This window comes from Netta rufina (assembly GCF_964035555.1).
Source record: "Netta rufina genome assembly, chromosome: 5".
Classification (NCBI taxonomy): Eukaryota; Metazoa; Chordata; class Aves; order Anseriformes; family Anatidae; genus Netta; species Netta rufina.
In genome coordinates this window covers 56,428,676-56,440,734 of record NC_140128.1, presented here as the reverse complement: position 1 = coordinate 56,440,734, position 12,059 = coordinate 56,428,676, and the positions used below count along the sequence as shown (strand labels likewise).

At 42.8% G+C, this 12,059-nt stretch overlaps 1 protein-coding gene across 1 annotated transcript in view; it reads left to right on the top strand.

Annotated features, from left to right (window-relative positions):
- The window catches only part of AKT1 (AKT serine/threonine kinase 1), a 72,325-nt gene extending 61,249 nt beyond the window's left edge, over nt 1-11,076 (top strand). The window contains exons 12-14 of the mRNA XM_084287779.1: nt 3,923-4,010; nt 8,696-8,798; nt 9,495-11,076. Of these exons, the coding sequence (XP_084143905.1) occupies nt 3,923-4,010; nt 8,696-8,798; nt 9,495-9,574 (271 nt within the window). The 3' untranslated portion in view covers nt 9,575-11,076. The remainder of the gene's footprint in view (nt 1-3,922; nt 4,011-8,695; nt 8,799-9,494) is intronic.
- The last annotated feature ends 983 nt before the right edge of the window (nt 11,077-12,059 follow it).

Here is a 12,059-nt window from a genome sequence, read left to right as displayed (position 1 = left end):
CCTCAGTACCAACTTCTCCAGACCCAGTTCGGACGTGAGTTGGGGCACACTTGAGCAGCTCACCCATAAGAAATCTGACTTGAGGCTGAGGAAAACATGAAAGGCAACTCTTTTTTTCCCCCCAGATTTCTAGAAATCAGTGATGTAGAAACTTCCCAAGCCTCAGCTTCCTCAAATGTGACTGTTTTGTGGTTGCCTCCCAGTGCTGGGGGTGGGGGCCGGATGGGCCCCGTCCGTGTCACACGCGTGGGGCTGGCGAAGGAGCGGGGAAGTGAGGCTCAGCGCAGGGCTGGGAGCTGCTTTCCAAACTCTTCACTTCTGACCAGGAAAGTCCCCGTGTGACTGCGTATTCGTGGCCTTTTCCTCCTGAGCTGGGAGTTACAAATCCTCCGTGCTGCCAGCAGTGGCCACAGGGAAGCAATGTGGGTGCAGCTCCGAAATGCTTGCGTGCAGCTGACTGCTGCAGGGCTCCCAGGGCAAGGACTGAACCACAGGACGTTACTGGTCTCCTTCCCAGCTGTGTCAGAGGAGGGGAAATAAGCATGTGTGTGCTCCAGCCCGGCGAACACAAACAGCTTTTGCTGGGCTGATTTTCCTGAGCCCAGCGGGTGTGTTCACACTGCTGAAGAACCACTTTTGGGGTTGGGGGGAGCACTAAGAGAAATCATGCGGAAAGAAAACGGCAACCCAAATCTGGAGCCCAAAGCCGTGACTGCTTCCATCTGAGGATGGTGCACGTGTGAATCTGTAAACAACAGAAACCTGTAACCCAGCAGCACGGCTGGCTTCACGTGAGGATTCACAGTCACAGCCTTCTTGTGGCTCCCAAAATGGTGCAGCACCAGAGCGGGATGATCTGGCAGGTCAGAGCGAAGGCGGTTGTTGCTTTCTGTGTTGGAGCCTTAGGGTAGAAACTTTCTCACTGTAGAGCTAGAAGTTGGTGGGTTTCTTTTTAAAGAACCAGGAATGGGCCACTGGGTGCCAAACACTGCTTACCTTTATAGGGACAAATACAAAAACAATGTTTTTGCTGCAACTTGCTAATTGCAATTGTCTGGTCTGGGATGATCATGTTTTCACTGAGTGTCTGCGCACACAATATATTTTTAGTATGTATATATAAAAAATTGCAGGGTCTGTATTTTAAACGTTTTTGCAGATGATTTCTCTGTAGCATTATAGCCGATTGCCCTTGACTTGCAGAGCATGGGAGCTTGTGATGAAATGATCACAGTAACTCGCAAGCAACACAGTTTCATAAAAATTAAAAGTGTGGAAATGGTTTGAGCTTAGTATTAATATTAATGTTGCTTTTAGTAGTAATTTTTCTCCTTGGGATTTAGCTGAAACACAAAAGCTAAGGTTCTCAATCTGGGATGGAAGCTTAATGAATAACCAGCACTGTTCAGCAGGTATGTTTTAAGGAGACCAGCTTAGATTTTTTTAAAATGCTTTTCACCCTCTACACTTTGTTATATTTCCTTGCATACTGTAATCCTCAGTGGACTTTTAACTTCTATTTCTACTATTTTTAGCTCTGTTTGAAGACTTAGATGCGTAGAACTTAACCTCATTGCACAGGAATTTTTCAAGACTTTTATTCGTGCTGTATTTTTCTTCAGTTGTTGCATGTCCTTATGAGAGACAAACTTGCTGCTCTTTCAGTTCTCAGTGTTTCTTTAAGCATGCTTTTTGCATTAGGTGCTGACGTAATGTTGTTCACCTTGAAATGGTCTTTTCATAATAGTTGTAAAACCCACAAGTATGTTTTGGACTAAGTTCCTATCCGAAACATGGGTTTTCTATTGTTTTTCCATTCAATTGGAATGGATTTGTTTAATAGTATAGATTCTTAAAAGGTAAGTAAAACATCTGGGGTTTCTGTTGGCATTTCCCTGAGTATGTGTTTGCCCTTCATGGAACAAAGGCTCGTAATAGATAATGTATTCTCCAAAGCACTTGTGTGTGGCTGCAATCAGCCAGCCGGTCTGCATACTTGTGCAAAACAGTATTTAGGTTCTTTGTAGCTTATAGTCACTTCATAACTCCCGAACTTTGATGCTGGAGTACAGCCTGCTGACATCTGTGAGTAAAGAGGATAGGACTGATCAACTCCACCCTCTTCTTCGCCGGCCATCCTCATCTGCACCGGGGAAGCAGCGAGGAGCCTGATGCAGACTTGGCAGAGCCTCTGGACCTGCAGGGAACCAGCCGAGAGATGATTACTCACAGAGTTTGTCTCTGTTCCCAGGCTACCCTGGAGTTTGTCTCTGTTCCAGGTGGCTCGGCAGCTGTACACCACGCTGGCAAGCAGGCGGGAGGGCCATTGTCCACTTGCTTTGGCCCGGGAGGCTCTAGGCTGGACTTAGGCTTGGTCTGAGTTCACCTGGGGTGGGAGAGTGTCCCCCAGCACTGTGACATGAAGCCTGGGGTCTGTCGCCTGTTCCACCACAGGTGTCCTGGAGGAACAGGAACACGCAAACCTTTTAGGTTATTACTGTGGCACTAAAAACAGGGCCAGGAGGCAAGCACGGCTGCTGAACTGCCTGTCACCTCTGCTGCCTGTCACCTCTGGTGCAGGTGTGGCCTCTGCCAACTTCTTTTCTCTGTAGAGAGTGCACAGACGTGGCTGAGAGCATTGCCAGTGGCAGCCAGGACATCGCCGTGTTCGGTTCCTCCCACCCCAGGCAGTCACACCACACTGTGCCATTGCACTGTGGCATGGAGCTATGCCCCAGAGCACGTGGTAAAAAAATACCACATCAGTGGGCTGCAGCACAGCTTTCACATCATCCTGACATGTTGAGCTGCACCCCTGGCCTCTAGCTCCAAATAATAACATACAGGGAGATGTGGGGCCGATTGCTGTGCAGCGTGGGTGAATGTTTGGGCAATTTGGCTGCGGGTCCAGAGAACTGTCCTTGCCCCTTTTTCTTTAGCAGTATGGATACAGCCTGGGTTGCTCACAGCCATTGTCCCAAGCCTTTAAAATAAGGCGTAATTTCTGAGTTCCCCAGTGGCGTCGGGGTGATGCGGCAGGAGTCGGGGGCTCGCAGATCCTAGAGGTCAGCCTGGATGAACGTGGCAGCACTTTTTGCATTTAAAAGCCTGAGAGTCTCTTAACCTTGTAACCTGAAGTGAGTCTCCTGCTGATTACTCAGTGTGTGTTTGGTTTTCCCAGCGCATGTCTTTGCGTGCAGATGCAGTTCAGCCTTTCAGAGAACGCTTCAACCTCCCCAGCAGAATTTAAGCATCTGTTAGCCCGAGACTGCAGCTGAACTGATTGCATCTGTAAGCTGTGTGGACAGTTTTAGTTTGGAATAAAAGTGCTTTATCTTGATATACCTTTAAGTCAATAAAACACCCTTTGTGCTTCCTTGAAGCTGAGGAGGAGGAAAGATTTGCATACAACGTGATATTATCACTGCAGTTGTCAACTGTTTTCTTTAATGGAAATTTAAATCAGATGGCATAAATCAGTTCGTCTTCAGAATCCTTGCCTCTCTGATGCTTCAAAATCAAATTCAGTTTTACTGCTGCCATCGCTCTGCTCTTGAAAATTATAGAGGGTAGTTGCTTGTTAATTTAGAAAGGAGAGAGAGCCGGGTTGCTCAGACCTTTTACTTGCAGCATCCCCTCAGAAGGCAGATCTTTTGAATTGTGATTTTTGTTTGTTCAAGAGAAACTTTTATTGCATGCTAAAATTTCTTAGTGTATTTTCAAATCTTTTAGAAGAATGGTGTTGTGATCTGAAGTGTAGAGTATGCTACAGCCCTTGCACAAAAAACCAAGAGTGAAGCAAATGCCAAATGCTCCAAAATGTATTATGTAAACTCAGGATTTTTTCGGTGCTATTTCATAAAAACTGTCTGAGAAAAATAACTGTATTCAACCACTGATTTATTTATTTTGCCCCAAACAGGTTAGGTGGTGGTCCTGATGATGCCAAGGAGATTATGCAACACAAATTCTTTGCTGGCATTGTTTGGCAAGATGTATACGAGAAAAAGGTACTTAAACAACTGTTCTCCCAAGGTGAATTGTAGCTGTGGATATCCTGAATGGTTCAGATTTTGTCGCCCTTGGTAAGGTGTATACAAGTTCTACATGGAAGAGGTTTGCAGTTGTTTTATCAAGGCTAAATTGATTCTTGCTTCTTAAAATACTGTGGCTGGATTACTTCTGAACAAAAGCTTTTTTTCCCCCCAAATGAGGAGTGTCTCTCAACAAGGTACTTGTTTCTGTGACTAAATAAATAAGATGTAGCCAAAATTGCTTCCAAGTGTAGACAGTGTATAAGCTTTTGAAGTGGTATTTCCTGTGAGTTCTTTTTTGCCATTTTTGCTATCAAATGATGTATCCTTTGTGATTTATGGTGCCCAAAAGTTAGTTATTGTTGGTTCCTGAGCACCTGGAAGTAAAACTTAGTAGAAGTAGTGGTGGCAGACTGTCTGTTCCCTTTGCTTTTCCTGTCTTGAATGGTGAAATCAGACTGAATTCAGCAGGCAGAAGGAAGCAAAAGCCTTTGCATCAATTCAAGCCTAGCATACATACATTCTTGATCAGTGATGTGAAGCATCTGTACTTCGTGGTGTTTCTCATCAGTTTTCCTTGAGACCCACCGAGTTTGTGGGCATTCCAACGAGAGAGACTGCGATGGGAGAGACCAGTCCTTTCAGCATGAGTGACACCAGTTGTCTCTGTCGCTCTGTCCCTTCATTCACAGCTAACTTCATGCACTCCTCCAAGATGCCTTGGTGCTTTCAGGGTGACCTGCTGTTCTCCTCCCATTTGATTCTCACCAGCCACACTCTGCATAGCACTCCCATGAAGTGTAGCTCACTGAATCACTTGGGTCTGGTGATTCAAGGCTCCCACCTACTGACACTGTATGGTCTCAGCCTTGCCTCATTTCCTTCCTTCCCCCTGCAGCCACATAAGATACCTGATGTAGTTTAATCTCTAAGTTCAGTTTCGTTCTCCATCCAGTTGCTGGAAGCAGGTAAGAAACAAAGCAGAAAATGAGTTTTGAATCTTTGGTTAAACTACTACAGTGCAGTTTTCGTTGACTTAGAAGTCAGAGAACAACGCCACAGCTTCCCATACTGTAGTGGAAGAATTGTCCAGTGCTTCCCTGTTACCAAGAGTGCTTTGTTTCCTTCTTGGTCACTCCTTTACAGATTTATATGGCTAAAGAAAAATAAAAAAAAATGAGAAAAAATAGCTGTTGTGCCACAAAAGTGTACGTAGCATTTAGACATCTGTCCTTTCAGAGCATCCCTTGAGAGACAGCTGCGTGCAGCCAGGAGGTAGATATGGGCCGGAGGGAATTGTGAGGACTTTATCCAAAATAAAGTGAAAAGTATATCTGAATTACTGTTCTAAGCTGTGGGTTATTCCCTTTTTCACCCAGCTGGCATACTGCAAAACCCCCAAGTATTTAGTTAAAAGTTGATAACATGGTTCAGATATTTTCAGTGAAGTTACTTGTTGGCAGTATGATGGGAGTCCTGCTTCCCTGAATGGAGGAGAAATCACACAAGCTGGAGACAATTTATTTATCTGGGTGGTTGAGAAAGCCTTCATAAAATGTCCCACCATAGTACTGACTCAGATTGTTGTGGAAACTACCAGGAAATCGCAAATATTAAGTATTTTGGAGAAAATAGCATGCTAAGTGAGACCTTTTCTGCCTTTGGCCTATACAAGGAGGCTGGGTTCTGGTTTCGTTCCTGTCCCATTAGTAGGTGCAGCTGAGATTGGATGTAAACTGTCAGCTGCTGTAGAAATAACTGTGCCGTGTAAATGAAGATATTTCAGAAAGCCTGTGAGTAATTGCTGCCTGAGTTCTGGGTGGTCCGAGGAGGACCTTGCTGTATTTACCTGAAGTGCATTGTTATGGAAAAAATCAGGATTTTGTCAGCTGCCAGAGGTGTTGGTGTGCTAAGCTTGGTTACCCGCGACCTCCAGATCATGGTGGATGTGTTCGTGATCATGAATTTGGGGTAATCAAGAACACTTACTTTGTAATTAGGCTTTTTGGAAACACAGCATAGCTGTGAATTACGAGCAGCTCTGAATAACTGGGGTTGTCCCAGGACTTTAAAATATTCATTAGACCAGCCTGGAGAAGTGTTGCGATTTGTCTCTGCTATAAAGAAAGGTGCAATTTATTTTGCAGTCTTTTGCCCACGTTCAATTGAAACGTACACAATGAGATTTTAATCACGTGTTGTTTTTTCTTGTCTTTTTTTTGCCTCTTAAACCAACATAAGCCTGCAGGAGTCAAGCTGGTCTGCAGCAGTGGGAGGCTACAGGTGGCACCTCCCTGCCAGTTGAACTGCAGAGCTCTCGCGCTGACAGCTTTTCAGTAAAGCACCATATTTGCTTGGTAAAGCCAGCATTGTAGCTTTCTGCGGCTTCCCCTCTGTTTCCAGCTTCATGTTCTGAATTTGACAGCTAGGAAACGGATTTTGTCTTGTGGGTGCATCATAATCTGTCTCAAATTGCTTTTAACAGATCCTAAAATGAAAGGAAAAAACGGCAGAGGCAGCGCTTGCCTGCTACACACGCGTTGTGACTCAGGGCTGCTGCTCCCAGTCCTTCTGATGTGCACGGTTCAGGTGTCTGCTGCAGTGCCCAAGTCCTAAATCACTCCGTGCTGTGCACAGCGAGCTACAGCAACTGGGAGCGTGCCGGGTGCCAAAACCCCCATTAGCTTAAAAGGGCAGAGAGAGCTTCGGATCCGCACGCACACAGCTCGTCACAAACATGCCGAGGTTCCCTGTAAGGAACAGGCTGCTGCGAGGAGAAGGAGAACGGAGCTAAAATGTGAAAGAAATAATACTCGTCCCCAACGGGGCTTTTAGGCATAATATGCAGATTTGACTTGAGAATAGCGTTATTAACATCACAACGCACAGTGTTCCCTCTTCAGCAGCTTCGGGAGGACTGTGAGGCTCAGAGTGACTGGTGGCTTTGGGATATCCTGTTTCCTTTTCCTTTTTAAATTCAGGACATAAAGAACCTATTTTTTTTAACAGGAATATTTACCAGCCTCCTTTAAGGCATACTTGGGAACAAAGAATAATTAGCAATTAAAAAAGAAAGTATGAATGCATACTGTAATTTTGCTTGCATATAGTAAAGTTAGGATTTTTATGTCCCTTAATTTTTAAAGATTGGTTTTAAACTGTGGAATATTTCTTTGTATTTGGAAATAGCACCATATGTGCAGATTACATATCTTAAAGGCTTTAAATTGAACATGAAGGAGCTGTATTGAATTGTTTGAAAGACAGGACAACGCTCTGCCAGGCGCTTTCAAAAAAAAAAAAAAAAAAAGTGATGGGGAGCTTGAAGGTAGTGATTTTCTTCTGAGCTGACTTGCCAAGCAAATGATTCTTCAGCTCTTAAGTTGGAAGAAAAGTTGGAGGTGGGGAGGAGATGTTCTGTACACCCAAGGTTTGCAGGTAGTGACTTCTGCCAGTGTCGTTCTGATTTCTGTCAGAGCAGAGCAAGTCCCAGGGTCACGGCTTAATTCCAGCCGGAGCAGTTTACCATTTGCTTAGATAAACTTCTCCCTGCGGTTTCAGCTTGGAAGCCGTACACTTCCTCAATCACGCTCCCAAATTGTTGCCTGGTGTGGCCGTGTGCTATTAAAAGCCGGCCGCGCTTAACCCCAGTGGTGGGCGAGCGGCAGCCCAGCACCGGCCGCTGTTGCCTGTCCTCTGTGGGAGGGTGAGGAGCCGTCTTTGCCTTCTGCCTCCAGCCTGTCATGCAGTGGCAAGGTGAACGAGCCCTCGATCCCAGCTCCTCTGCCCTCCAAAGCTGTTGGTGTTCCAGCTCCGTGGTGTGTGTGCAGCCAGCCCTGCCACCCTGCTTCCCAGGCTGCCGCCTCCTCCGGCCCCAGCCAAGCAGCTCGGCTCCATCTGGAGCGCCTGTTGCCGCCGCTCGCCTGCGTGCACCAGGATGATTTCTCGCCCTTCTGCCCATGCAAGTTTCAAGAATAGGACCCAAACAGGGCTCTAACAAGAGGAGGATGTTACTGCATGTTTTTTTTTGTAAACACTCCAGATTTTCTAAGTTTAGAGTTGATCCGAAACTACTTTTTGGGGACCCGGAGCGCAGTGCTTGATGTTGCTGCTGCCGTGTCCTAAATTCTGCCAGGTAGAGCCAGTCTTCTGCATGGTTGTGCTCTGAGTCTCTGAGTACACGGACACGGCAGCTCTGTAGCTGGAGCTTTCTTAGGAACGTTGCAACCCTTACGATGATGTGTTGGGCTAGCTGATCTGTTTGGTGTCGCTGAACACGACTCTTACACATTTTCATCCTCAACTGTAAATCAGACTAGATGCAGCCTACAATTTACATCTAATTAGGTAGGGAAACGGTATCTACTATTAATTTTAAACATTTATATGCATGTTATTCATTACTGGAAGCAACATTAGGAGTGTCAAATTTTCTTTCTGCAATTAAATTCTATCAGCAGAATGCTTTAAACAACCCATAAGCAGGATATGTCCACCTAGCCTTACTGTGTACTGTCTTTTTATGGACTGAGTTGTTGTTTTTTTTTTGTTTAAAAACATACAAAAAGCCACTATAGCTTATAACTCTACTTCAGATCCTACCTGCTTCAAACAGTACTTTAAGAACCTCTAAATGGATGGTATTTTTCTATTTTTTGTAGCTTGTACCTCCGTTTAAGCCACAAGTTACATCTGAAACAGACACAAGATACTTTGATGAAGAATTCACAGCACAGATGATTACAATCACTCCTCCTGACCAAGGTAAAGTTTTCCCAAATGTTTCTCGCTGTCTTCTCCAGACCACCAAAATAATTTGCTGTAAGGTTGTCGAGTCCCTTTAGAACATACAGAAAAACATCCATTTCAACTCGTGCGTCTTCCATATATGTATCTGATCAAGAAGCTGGTGAACTAATATGAAACTTTCCACATGTCTTTCCTGCTTGGGAAATGAAAAACCTGTTTTAGAATGTATTGAAATCATTTGTACTGTTGTCTTCAAAATCTGGATAGTCTCCTGTTGGGGAAAAAATTCTGTTCATGAGTTCTGCATGTGTACATCTGTTCGCACACTGGTGTATATGCAAGCAGTCAGTTGAGTATGGGATAATGTCCATATTCAATCAAAATATTTTTTCATGCTGACTGAGCATGTTCAATACTTTGAAATAGCAATTGCCAAAGATTCAAACACTGAATATGAATTTGAGCAATGCAACCCCTAGCAATTTTAAATGGACATCCAAACAACAGAATGCATGTACAACAACCAGAATTTTCTGTGATGCCCATTGAATGGGGCGAGATTTCAGACTTGCTGTTTCTTTATCCTTTCAAGTTGTGGAAGAGAAAAGCAACACTGAATTTTCAGAGAGCTTTATTGTGCATTACTGTTTGTTTATGTACAATAAAAAGGTTCCAAATGTTGCCTAATGCTTTTTTTCCCCCATTTTTCAGATGACAGCATGGATTGTATAGATAATGAGAGAAGACCTCATTTTCCTCAGTTCTCCTATTCAGCCAGTGGAACCGCTTAATATTTTGCAATGTTTTCCTGTTCAGAAACAAAACAGACTGCATTTTGGGGACCTTACTTCAATGGACACTAGAGAACTTTCTATATTATCTGAATTACAAACTGTGTTTGTATTACTATTTAGATGAATTTGTAGGAAGCCTCACAGATTCTGTATTTAAAACAATTCTTTGATGCATTTTTGAGAAGGAAAATGAATCCATTCTTAAAGTATTACGTCAAGGCTTTTATGCTGAATGGTGTTTTTAAGAATATACACCAAAACTGTTTACTTTAGAATTAAGGTATTCAACATATCATCAACTCTGACCAGAAAATCCCCTTATTTTATTTATTTCATACAGTTCATTATCTAAATATAGAATCTGCACTCTGAACAATTAGATTTATATAGGAAGATATAAGACTTTAGTAGCTAGTGCAATAATATAAGCAACAAAGTGAACAAACTCTGGAGGGTTAAGGTTCAAACTCATTTTGGACAGCAGTGAAATGTCATCCAACTCCAGAAAACCAACTATAGGAACAGCATTAATGGCCTCAGTGAGGTAAATCAAAAAGCAAGAGTTATTTTTGTTATAACATCTGCTACAAGACATTACATATCAAACTGAATCCAGTGGAATCTAGTCCAATGCTACATCGTACAGATGAGTATTCCATGCGAGACAGTGCATTTAATTATTCCATTTGCGTAGAGTTTAGGAATACTTCATAGGATTGGCTTCTCAGAACATAGAAAATGCTTTCTTTACCAATGTAATACGAAATGCAACGGCACAGAATCACCCACCTACACCACTGTATAGAAATACCATACAGGTCTAAGTGAGAAATCATCTTAATGAGTGAGTCAACCAGACAAAAGTACATTTTGGCACTGAAGTAATGACTTGTTGCCGCTTTTTTTTTATTGAAAGATATATGAATATATATAAACACTTAATGATTTTTTGCATCATGCCAGATCATTTCCTCTTTCTTGAGTGTGCATTAAAGGTATCAGCTGACAGTTCATGGTGCCTTCTCACTCTTGAATATTCACTTTAACAGTGTTTCCCATGTATAAAAAGAAACTTAGGTTGAAACTTCATATGTGTTTGAATAATAATGGTGTTCAAAAAGTGAATTTTTTTTTTTTCATTTTTAATCTTAGTGGAAAAATTCCCCACACCCTGTTTTTGTTGTATCATGTTTCTTTGTAATTTTCATAAAAGCAGTCTTATTCTGTCTCTCCTGCGAATGAATTTATTCCATTGTAGGTTGCGTTCTCTTAAGTTGCTTTTTTTTGTTTTTCATTCTCTTGACTGTATAAAAATGATGACATGTACTGCAGTTAACTAGCATTTAATTTTTTTTATTTGAAAGGGAGTATGTTATGAATACCCTTGCTTCCCCTTTCCACCAGAAACTGCTGTGTTTGCACAGAGAACCCATCATCTTGACTTCTTTTTTTTTTTTTAACAACATTCAACTTTAGTATTTTTACTTATGATATGAAAGTTTCCCTCCAAATACTTAAATAAAAATTGCTTTAACAAGTTAGGTTCTTATTTATTGTGGTAGGAACCTTCCGAAGTTGTAGATGCAACGTTCACTCCAGTGACTAGCCTGTGAAGCGTGCACATCATTGAGAGATTTGTTTCATCTCTCTGCTGATCATTGTGCTAAAACAATTTTGGAAAATGTTTAAGAGAAATGCACCCTGTTCCAGAAGTACGAAGTCTTGACGTGAATGAGGACAAGCCTCATTTTGCTGTCCTCCTGCTGCCAGTGAGATTGTGTTACTGAAGCCCTGATCTTCAAAGGTATTTCTATTCCAGTCACTCTGGCCAGTGTATAATATATAATATATAATACTGCATTTCCTTTCCAGGGACTAGTATTAATCGCTTCTAGGAGCTAGTTACACAAGGCTGGGCTCTCCTTCTTCAAACAATACAGAGGAAAAGGCAAGAAGATCCAAGAACAACTCTAGTGTGCTTCAAACTAAGCGCAGAAGTTGCAACTGTACTAAACCATTAAACATCCAAAATAGTTTTGGGTTCAGGGATTATCCCGTAATTCCCAGTAGAAATTACTGCAAATTTCATGCAAAGATGGAAGGTGAAAGAAGCAATCTCTGTAGAGGACACCTTAAATTGATGCTGGACTGCCTATCCCATTCACAAATCTGATCTAACTCTTCTCCCTTTGCTTCTAAATCTTCATCTGAGTTTGCAGCCAGCCCAGGGACGGAGTCCAAAGAACCCTTCTGCAGGTCCACAAGCCCCGACAAGTTCTGCGCTAACACACTTTGTGCATCCAAATATAGGCAACACAAATGAGCAAAGGTTACCATAATCCGCCCCAAGGAAAATCTGGTTTTCCAAGTGCAGGAACAGATGTGGATCAGGTTGTTCTGGTGAGGCTGATTTTGTCTCACTATTTTTGTCAGTTGTTGCTATTGGATTTTTGCTCCATATAAGATGGAAGTTGGGGGAGAT